We start from the raw sequence: 10,865 nt of genomic DNA, 5'->3' as shown, positions 1-10,865 counted from the left end.
TCTATTATGCTCATTATGTTCTATATGTGTTCTGTTTAGAGTGTGTCTATGTGTTCACTTCAACACCATTGAACATTTATGTCTGGAGTACGTCTATATATTCACTTTAACATCGTTGAACCTTGATTTTTGCACTATTTAAGCATGCAAATGAGCACTATAGTTTACACGAATGAGTGTTTCTTACACAGTTAAGACTAGTAAGCACTCCTTTTTACTAGAGTCCAGAAACATTCCAAATAGTACTTTGGCTCATATGAACTAATCTCCAGAGCATTCTTTGCTCATGTAAACTAGTGTTGGGCATGTTTTATCCACTTATGGTGTTGGGCACACTCGTCAACTCAACTCATGAGAGGACTAGGTGGTTTGGAACCATTGACTTGTTGGGTCTTGACTGGACAATGATAGTCTCTATTAATGTGCTTGGCCTGTATAAAGGCAAAGAGAGGGGGGGGGCAAGGGCAAGGGAAGGGGCATGGTTCCTAATCGTTATCTTACTTCCCTAAATTAAAACATAATTAATTATAACAAGGGTTTCAATTCACATCTGAACACTCTCACAGTCTTCCACATTCAATGTCCTTATTATCGTCTTCTATTTGGGTGCCCATCCACACAGACAAGTAACATTGCCTTGATGACTATTAAGGGTATTAATCATATAATTTTGCAACTCTTATACGATTTGGACCCTTAGGAGTGTGAGTAATAAAAATAATATTCACTTTAAGTGGTTTAGTAGTTTACGATTGAGCTAATCAAGCACAAGAGACACCTTAAAATAGTGTGTTTTTTTCCACTAAAATTGATGTTGATGCTTTGCCACCATGCATCATAATAGAGAGAGGCATCCAAAATCGAGTGAGAACTAAGTCTTTTGTAGGTAGCTAACAACCAAGTTTGAAAGTGGTCAACCACAGCACACGTGAGCGCCCAAACTCAAGGTGGTGACCATCTCCAATTGAGTACACTTCAATCTCATCCATAATGTTTGACCTTCAATGCTTGGTTTATGATCATCTTTTCTTTAGGTGCTCCTTCACACAAGCATGTTATATTGCCCTGCTCACTATTGAGGATATAAAACACATAATTTTGTAACTCTTATATGGTGTGAAACCTTAGTAGCGCAAGAATTAAAAAGCATATTCACTTTAGGTGATTTGGTAGTGTACATTTGAGCTAATAAAGTACGAGAGACACATGAAAATAGTATGTTTTCTCACTATAATGGATGTAGATGCTTCACCCAGTGGGCATCAAAAGATTAAACAAAAGTTTGGTATTTTGATTGCAAAATGGAGAGACATGCATTCGAGCAAGCCCGCATGTGAATGCCTAGCTAATGGCCAAGTTTGAAAGTGGTTAACCATAGCATGTGAATACCCACAAATTCAAGGCATTAATGGTCTTTTAAATAGCGCACATGCACACACACCCATGCTCATAGAAGCAAGAATCACATGCTTTTGAACACACACACACACACACACACACACACACACACTATTAATTCAATTCTAGGATTAACAAGAGCTACATCCATTATCTTACATCAAGGAGTCACGGTAGATACATCAAAGGGTCATAGATTCAAGATATCAAGCAATAGTGTCCAAAGCTACAACTTGGATGGGTGCCCGTAATGGTGTGACAGAGTATTTATGGCAATTCCCGCTTCAAGAGCGTGTGGTAGCAAGTTAGGATGAAGTCCTAACAAGTGATGTACTTCATGGATATATTATGAGAGTAGTCATTGTAATAGCATTAGGCCTCTTATGAGCCTAAAGTGCCCAGTTGGCCACAGTTTAAGTGAGTGTGGACACTTATGGCTATGTATATAAGTGAATTTCTCTCATAATACAACATACTCTCTCATTGTGCAATTGAGTCTTGCTCTTGCTAATCCTCTTGCTAATCTCTCTCCCTAATGCATGCTAGTGAGTGTGTGTGAGTGAAGTGAGGTGAGAGGAGGGACGAGGACCCGTAGTGCAACGCGACGGTGTGACAACGCTCGCCGGAGACGCGGTGGTGTGACAACACTCGCGGGAGACGCGGTGGAATTGCTTCTCAAGGAGTTGTAGAGCTTGGAGACAAGCTCGGACATTGGAAGGATCCTCATCACGATAGTTACGGTTCACCAGGTAAGCTCTTTTTGGATGTGTTTCAAGGAGGGTTAGGGTGAGCCTTAACACACACACACACACACAGACACACACACACGATTGCTCAGAATGCAGACATGCAATTCTCAAGGCCCTCTAGTCATTTTTCATTTATGAAAGATTACATCATAAGTGGCCTCTGCATCTAGCACTCTCCTGAGATCTCTGTCTCCTCTCCTATGCAGCCTCTGTTGTATCTCTAAGACCTCTCTCTCTCTCTCTCTCTCTCTCTCTCTCTCTCTCTCTCTCTCCCTCCTATTCCCTATACAGACTCTTATGCGCTCTCCATTAAGCAAGAAACTCCTCTCGATCGTCATGCCAATTGTGCTCCTTTTCTTTTATTTTTTTCAAAGTTTGGCTGAATATGGCACCAAAGTGTTTTTTTTTTGCATTTCCATTAAATATATTATGCAAAATTTATCAAGAATAAGAGTATTTTTTAAAGTTTCATTTTAGTATGTAATGATTAATGCTTGAAAAAGTCAATGAAATGATGACCCTCCATTTAAGGCAATGAAATGATGCCCCCCCATATGCTTTCTATTTTCATGCATTTGCCCCTCCATATCCTCTCTATTTAAGGCAAGGAAATGATGACTCCCCCATACACTTTCTATTTGTGTGCATTCATTGATACCCTTTCTATTTAAAGTCTCACAATTCTCTTTAAAAGGCCTCAAAGGGCATTCAATGAGTAGAGGGAGGGAAAGAGAGGAGAAGGAGAGGGAGGGGGTAGGGGGCACTCATGTACTAAGGTTATATTAATTAAATGCCACATTAATGGCATTTAATTAATACACCTACAAATAAAGTTATGAATATACACTACAAATAAAAGCATTTGGCTGAAATAACCCTTTAACCGCTCCTTCTCATCCATTATTACTTTACAGAATTATGGATTTAAGGGGGCTTGTTGAGGATATGAATTATTATTGAGCTGATCAAGTAAGAGTCGTATGAGGTGATTATAGCAATCTATTAGGAGAGATCACATTAGTAAATTATTATATGAATTATTATATGAGAGCTGATCAAGTAAGAGTCGTATGAGGTGATTATAGCAATCTATTAGGAGAGATCACATTAGTAAATTATGGATCTAGGATTGCACTTTATTGGACTACAAAAAAGCTTGTACACACACTTTGCCTCTGGACAATTTGGAGATTAGGGTGAATTTGGCTAATATGTTACGAGTCTTTTGTTGTGAACCTATGTATTATGCTCAACTCTCAATTTATCCATGTTTGCATCATTGTTAGTCTGCTCAATTCGTGGGTGTGTCTTGCCTTAAATCCTATTTTTCCCACACTCATGTGTTGTGTGGCCTCCTCCGAATGACCCGACTCCTCAAGCTTGTTATCCTCCTCCCCCCACTTGTGGTGTTCTAATTTACCCCATAACAAAATGGAAAGTTAAAATCACATCGCTAAAAAAATTTATGATTTTTTAAAAGGAAAACATATCTTTAGAGAATAGCAGTTGCACTCCTTTCCATCATAAGTGTAGGACTACAACTCTTTTTTGTAATGCATATTCACAATAACTATATTAATTAAAGGGGTGCTTTAATTAACCTAAGGTATTAAACCTTAGCATTAAGGTAACTCCTATGTAAGACTTGGCATCGTTCTGTGTGCTGCCCCTCCCCAACACCCCCCCCTTCCTTCCCACCCTTCTTCCACTCAACAACCCTTCCCTCACATAATTCAAAGAGAGAAAGATCGAGAGAGAAACTTCTGTACTTCCCCACCCATCCTATAGAGAGAAAGAGACCCTAGTGGTGGTGAACCCCTAAATGAGAGAGAGAGAGAGAGAGGAGCATGGCTTTCTTCTATACATACCAAAGAGTGCAATGTCCTCTCCTCCTACGAGTGCCCTAACTAAGTGGAGAGAGAGAGAGAGAGAGAGAGAGAGAGAGAGAGAGATGATGATGATGAAAAAACGAGCAAAACCAATTCTTCCAGAACGAGCAAGCGAGAGGGATGGCATAAATCACACGTCTCCAAGATTCGGATTTTTTACGAATACAAATGATTTGCTAATATTGATGGTTTGAAAATATAAATGTGATGAAACCCTCAAGGTAGACTGTGTCCACGCAAAGATTATGGGTAGTGTTTAATTTATTAATTGAAAAGAAACATTTTGGCGCATATCTTCTTCTATTCTATCAAGCACAAGTTTTACTCCCCTCCATGAGTCATTCCCTCTAGCATCTCGGCTAATCTCCTCTAAAACCATCTCCTTTCCTCCTTTAGCCACGTGGCAGCCGTGTACAAAAGGGCAGATCTGTTGCCAAAGGGGCAGATGTACACGGGCAAGGGCAGTGCTGCAACAGTGAGCGGGTACAGAACTAGTTCATAACAATGGGCACCTTTGAGCTCAAACCACCACACACATGCCCGCCTCTCCCCAAACCCACCAAGGAATCTCGTATATTATTAAGGACAACATGGTAGTTGAGAGCTATATATACATCCTTTCTTTTACAGCAATGCCCTCTTGCATAGTAAGCGCATATGATACCGTATGAGTACCCTTGATGCTACCCAAGAATGCATACGGCGATGGGGAGCTTGGTCGGCTCGGTGGGGGCCGATTCCTGGCGAGCCTTCCCCACAACTGCGGGCATGTATACCTTCCCCGCAAACCCATCATCAACTGGGTTTGGTTTCTGGGGGGATCGACCCGCGGCTGGCTTTCTGCAGCCATCAGTAATAAGTAGGAAATCCCCTCCCAATTCATCTTTTGGCCCCCAAAAAGTGGCTCTGATCAGAAAGAGAAAGAAGAACGAGAACTTCCCTTCCTACACAGACAACCACTTAGAGAAAAAATCAGGCAAGACATGGTGCTTTGCTTGTTCACATCCAAGTGATGAAGGAGGGTTGTCCCCTGCCTGTCATTTTGCATCCATATGGTTTTCAGCACAGCCCAGCTCACCATTTTTGCCCTTTTCTGTGGATATCAAGAAGAAGCTGCAGCAGCAGCCGGCTAATCTGAGCAGAATTGTGGGCTGTTGGTGTCAAAGCAGGATGCGGGATGGTGGCCGTGCAATGCTTGGGGCTACTAGCGGCTTTTTCTATGAGAGAAGTATCCTTATTCTCAGAGGTGTGGCCTTTGTTGGGAGTGTGGTGCTCTTGGGCATGCTCACACTGTATGCACAAGCCAAGGCCCAAGCGCACATTGAGAAGCATGTTCTGCCACCTGTCGCAAGCATTGTGGGTGCTTACCTCGGCCGGAGTGTTGGGTTTGGCAAGGTGCAGAGCGTGTCTCCCTTGGGTCTTACCATGGAATCATGCTCTTTGGGTCCCCATGATGAAGAATTTTCCTGTGGTGAACTGCCCCTTGTTGAGATTCGTGTGCGTCCTTTTGCAAGCATTCAGAGACGGCAAATTGTGCTTGATGCAGCTCTCATCCAGCCCAATTTACTTATTTGTCAGAAGAAAGATTGGTCTTGGCTAGGGATACCCACCCCCAATGATAGATCTTTTCATCGAGATAGCTCGGAGGAAGGTCTGGACGCCCGTACAAAAGCCAGGCGGTTGTCCAGAGAACAAATGGGTTTGAGATTGGCAAGGGAAAGGGACGAGGCTGCAAAGAGGTCAGCAAACTCTGGTTATGTTGTTCAGGGTGAACAGCGTCCCGAACAAACATTTGTGAAGGCTAGACGGATTGGTGATGTGGGCTTTGAATCTGAAGAGACTGACAACATGGCCTCTGAGTCATTTGCTGATACCTCTAGCAAGCATGGCATGCAGCAAAAGAGGGGGGATTTCGAGAGGAGTTGGTCTGAAGCAGTCAAAGGAGGGGAGGAAGAACACAAGAGTTTTCAAGAAGAGGTTTCACCTAGTGCTAAATTGGCTCTGAGTAGGTCGCTCATGGACTGCAAGACATGGGTAGACGTACATTTGCTAAAGCCGGTTCCACTCTTCAAGCATTGGAGTGTGAAAACCACAGCAAGTAGAATGGAGGGTCAGAGAAGAAATCTTGATGCTAGTGCTGCAGCTGCAAGGGCCTATTTTGCACGAATGGATCCTGCTAATCGAGCAAGCAATCTAAGCAAAAGGGATGGACAGGTGACATCTGGACAACAAGAACTGGCTAGAAATTTAGATTCAGTCAGTGCTATGTTGAATGATAGTGACTCTAATGAGGACTTAATCCATGCCTTGGAATCACCATCATGTCAGGCTCATCAGATTGAAGATTTAGACTTAAAGGTGGAGGCCATACGAAACTTGTCTGGCCCAATTGACAAAAGGACCATCGGAGATAACTGTGGAGAAATTAATCTGCGGGAAGGAGTTGAAGATGCAGTGCTTGATCATCATGTAATTAGCAAACATGAAGATCATGAGAGACCGTCAGAGATGAAACCAATGCCAGCAGTTGTCCCTGACAATGCAAGAAGTAACACATTGGTCCTAAAACAAGAACTTGAAGGAGTTGAAGGCAATGCAACAGACTTCTCACAGATGAGTTTCAAAAGCAAGGAACTGTCAAATATTAGGCCTGTCGAAAGGCTCTCTTTGAATGGGCTCAAGGACTCTGACCATGCAATTGAGAAAGGCAGCATGTTGGAAAGACTAAGGAGTGATTCCAGGCCCTTGTCAGAGTTGGCAAGATTGAGCTCCTTTAAATCTGGTCATTTTGAAACAAAACCACAAGAAGCATCGTGGTGGAAGACTTTCTCTATGGATAAGAATGCAAAGAAGCATGAGGCCAAGGCCTCTAGTAACAAGCAAAAGTCTGGCTTTAACAATCGAGCAAGAGCTATTACGGACAGTCTTGTTGCACAGGCCAAAAGCAATCTTGATGCTGCCCCTTTGCAAAACTGGATACCAGTTACCCTTGATTCCGTGTACTTAAGAGGAGGAACTCTAATGCTGCTTGCATATGGAGATCTTGAGGCCAGGTGACTGTTTGCCCACAGATGACCTTTCACTCTTTGGTTTAGCTGATTCATATTTTGCATGTAAGTAGTCAGATTATATCTGCTTGTTGGCATCCTTCAAGGCTTTCATATTAAAATATGTTTGAGAGAAGTGTTTGTTGTTTGTGACAGCCTTAGGAGTTCCAGGAAGTGCTGCCATTTAGGGCACATACAACTATGTAACTGTGTAACATATAACATTTACAATTTAAAGAGGTGACTGTGGTAAAAGACTAGAGAGAAGAAAGGGAAAGCGCTTCATCTAAGCCTTGCTGCCCTCAAAGGGAGACTACATATGAGGGAAAGGGCGAAAGAGACACGCCGAGTGATGTCATCCTTGCCTCCAGATGAGAATGGGCAGGAGCGTAGATATGAAAAAAAGCTGCCTGCATAGCCTTGAAGCTGCTCTGGAGGCACTCCCATTGACCACGGAGGGTATATGGATGAGGTTTTCAGATGGAATGGGCTAACTTTGCAGGAGTCGTCCCTGTTTCCTCAATGGTCTGTGGGCAATGGGCCTGCCAGGTGGGGGTATCCCAGCGACCTACTGGCCATACCATAACAATTAGCTGCTGGTAAGACAAATGTAGTGCCAATCTGGTGCCATCCTCTTTGTTTATAGCAGCCCAAGCAACTTTATTCCAGGTGACATTGTGCATTGCTTGAAATTGGCATATGAACAGGTGGTAAGTATATTTTAAACCTTCATTGTGTAAATGAGTCTGTTTTGTATGAAAGTTCAATGGAAGTTCATACTTACTAATGAGTGGGCAGACACCGCATTCTAGAGGGCGTCCTACCTCTTTTGATGAACACATAAGGGATGGGTGACCACATACATGTACCTCATCATTGTGGGAGGTCACCACGCCATATGTGGATGTCACTTCCCATTTGGCACCTACCTACTCACAAGTGGTGGGTGAGACTTGAGTGCATGGCCAACTCACAAGTGGTGGGTGAGACTTGAGTGCATGGCCAACTCCCCACCTACCTACTCACAAGTGGTGGGTGAGACTTGAGTGCATGGCCAACTCCCCACCTACAAAGGGGCTAAGCCATCCTCATGCCCAAGGGACAAAGAGGAGAAGCGCTTCTCCTATCAGCCCACAGAGTGAGGGCAAAAGGACAGAAGGACCAGATGTACGAGAGATCAGAGCAAAACAACACTGCATGAAATAGGTGAGTGAGTTTATATATAATGGTGAGTGAACATATGTACAAGAGCCCTCTGATGTGAGGTGACTTTGAGAAGTAGACCAGTGTAGAAGCAAAGAGGATGTGAGGCAAAGGCACTCCGTGAGGTGGTCGGTGTCGAAGGCTCGTGTTGGTGGATGCAGTGGCACTTCGAGGTGGTAGTGGGCAGCGGAAGGTGAAGTGATGATGATGCAGACTCTGGTGACAAGGGTGCTGCTTTACCTGAATGGTGATGAAGAGAGGGCAGCGGAAGGTGAAGTGATGATGATGCAGACTCTGGTGACAAGGGTGCTGCTTTACCTGAATGGTGATGAAGAGCAGAGAGGGCTGCCATCCCGAGTGGTGCAAGCTCTGGTGACAAGGGTGCCTCAATACGTGAGGGGTGGTGAGCAGCAAAGGGCCGCCGTCCTGAGTGGTGTAGTGGTGCAAGCTCTGGTGACAAGGGTGCCTCAATACTTGAGGGATGGAGAGGAGCAAAGAGGGCTGCCGTCCTGAGTGGTAAACTGTAGAAGAAGAACGATGATAAACCGCAGCTGAGAGTGGGGTGCTGTCCCAAGTGGTGTACTGGTGATAAAACGCTCAGGTTCTGTATTGTGTAGCAGAGAGTGGGCTGGTGTCCCACGAACTTGTCACTTGCATCCCGCACTTGGATGCCACGTAGACATATCTGTACAGAAGGTGCAGGACCTGGGATGGTAAACTGGTCCCATGTAAGCCCAGTCCGGGACGAGTCAGCCAGGGTTCCATCCCAGTCGTCCGAGGTCAGGTGTGCATTGTCCTGCACATGAGTCCTAGGTCAGGTGTGCATCGTCCTGCACATGAAACAGTGCGAGTCCACGATGCGAGTCTCCCTTTGGAATGATGTCAGTGATTCTATGTATTTGGTATGGTACTGGATGCTAGATCATTGTGTAGGTAGTTAGGGTTTGCTTATAGGAAAGGGGCCAGCCCATAGGGCTACCCCAAGTCCTTGTGTGGGCATGGGGACAGGGTAAACCACCCCCATGAGGGCCAAGAAGGCCCTGGCTGTACCCACCAGCCATGGGAGGGCCATAGGAGTGCTTTAGGACAATCCGAGGGCTCTTACAAGGGTAACCAACTGGTTATCCAGCCCTAGGGGACTGTAGGGCAAGTATGGGGGCAGCCCATACAGGCTGCCCAGCCTCCTATACAGCAGGCGCCAGTGCCCAGCCCTATTTTGCACATGCGCCTAATGCCCAGCCAGCCAAGGGAAAGAAGCGCAGCATTAAATGATATTAATTGCTGTTTATTCCAGTCGTGGGCAGAATTAAAGACAGCCGCTTGGATTATAGTTGGCCGACTGCCTTTTATTGGTAGTATAAATAGTTGAGGCCCCAACCCATTGTGTTATCTCATAATTCACCAAGAGCTAAGGCAATCAAGGGCTAGGACAGCCAAGGAGTTGCGAATGCAAAGGGGTGAAGGACTGCAGGTCAAGGGCAGAGTTATCTCAGCTAAGAAAGGTCAAGTTTTCTGTATTTTCTTTTCAGATTTGCACCATTCGTGGTGGGGGCCCTACAGAGGGTATTTGGGACCCAATACTGTGTCCTCTCTCTCTCTCTCTCTCTCTCTCTCTCTCTCTCTCTCTCTCTCTCTATTTTCTGCACATCTTCATTCAGTTTTGTGCGTTAATTCCGTTGCGAAAAGTGTGTTGATTTCTGAGCATTGAAGTTACCGATCTTCCCCGAAGTTTCCGCATGTTACAGTGGTATCAGAGCCTACTTCAAGTGCAAAGATTCAGCAAAGAAACCAGAATTTTTCATCGCTCGTGTGGTTGGTTTTTAGACGCCGGTGGACTACCCCTTTCGGAGTGGCTTCTGTCCCTTGAAGGACGGTTGGTTTTCAGCCTGCAGAAGCCTCTGGAAGCCTCCCACACACAATGGATGGTCAGATTGCGCTCCAGAAAGGAAGTGCGTTTTCCCGCTATGGCGAGCTTCGACGACGAGAGAGACCAAGAACCTGCTTGAGTGTTACAGATATGTTCCAGCAGATGATGCGAGCAATCGCAGACCAGACAACCAAGTGGAAGAGCAGAAGGCGCAGATTTTGGCTCTGGAAGAGTGTACTCATTCTCTAGCGTCGCGTTTTCCATCTCCTCCTCCCTCTCCTTCCGTATCCCAGATTCCAGATCCTCGATACAGGGACCCTCTCGTGGGGTCACGACCACAGCTGAGCTCTTTGCTTGAGTTGCAGATGCGTGCATTGGAGGTCCAACAACGTGAAGACGAAGCCATGCGACGCGTGGAACACGTGTGTTACCTTAAAGCTTTGGACGCCAGATTGACACCAGCGGTGCCCTCGAATCATTTTTCCGAGAAAATGAACTTCCGTAAGTATAATGGTAAACTCGACCCCACAGCTCTTTACTCATGGTTGCACCAGTTTAAAGCTTACTTTAAGTAGTTAGAAAGACAGATACTGACAGAGTGATCTTAGCTAGTTGGACTTGGAAGGTGAGGCCATTTCTTGGTGGACTCAGTGGGCTCATGCCCACACCAGATTAGGTATGGCAGCTTATGTGTGGGACAAGTTTGTCCGCG

General features: G+C 45.0%; 1 protein-coding gene across 3 annotated transcripts in view; it reads left to right on the top strand.

The window, feature by feature from the left end:
- Positions 1 to 4,470: 4,470 nt before the first annotated feature.
- Positions 4,471 to 10,865, top strand: part of EMB2410 (embryo defective 2410) — a 103,610-nt gene continuing 97,215 nt past the window's right edge. For 2 of the 3 annotated variants that reach the window (XM_086783840.1, XM_086783839.1), the window contains exon 1: positions 4,471 to 7,089. In XM_086783840.1, coding sequence (XP_086639966.1) covers positions 4,730 to 7,089 — 2,360 coding nt within the window. In that variant the 5' untranslated portion in view covers positions 4,471 to 4,729. Of the gene's footprint in view, positions 7,090 to 7,664; positions 7,683 to 10,865 lie in introns of those variants that run through there. The other variant, XM_086783841.1, reaches the window with a different exon arrangement.

Source organism: Cibotium barometz, chromosome 46, assembly GCF_041138505.1.
Source record: "Cibotium barometz isolate CiBa-2024 chromosome 46, ASM4113850v1, whole genome shotgun sequence".
NCBI lineage: Eukaryota > Viridiplantae > Streptophyta > Polypodiopsida > Cyatheales > Cibotiaceae > Cibotium > Cibotium barometz.
The sequence above is the reverse complement of the archived record's forward strand: the minus strand, read 5'-3'. Positions and strand labels throughout refer to the sequence as shown.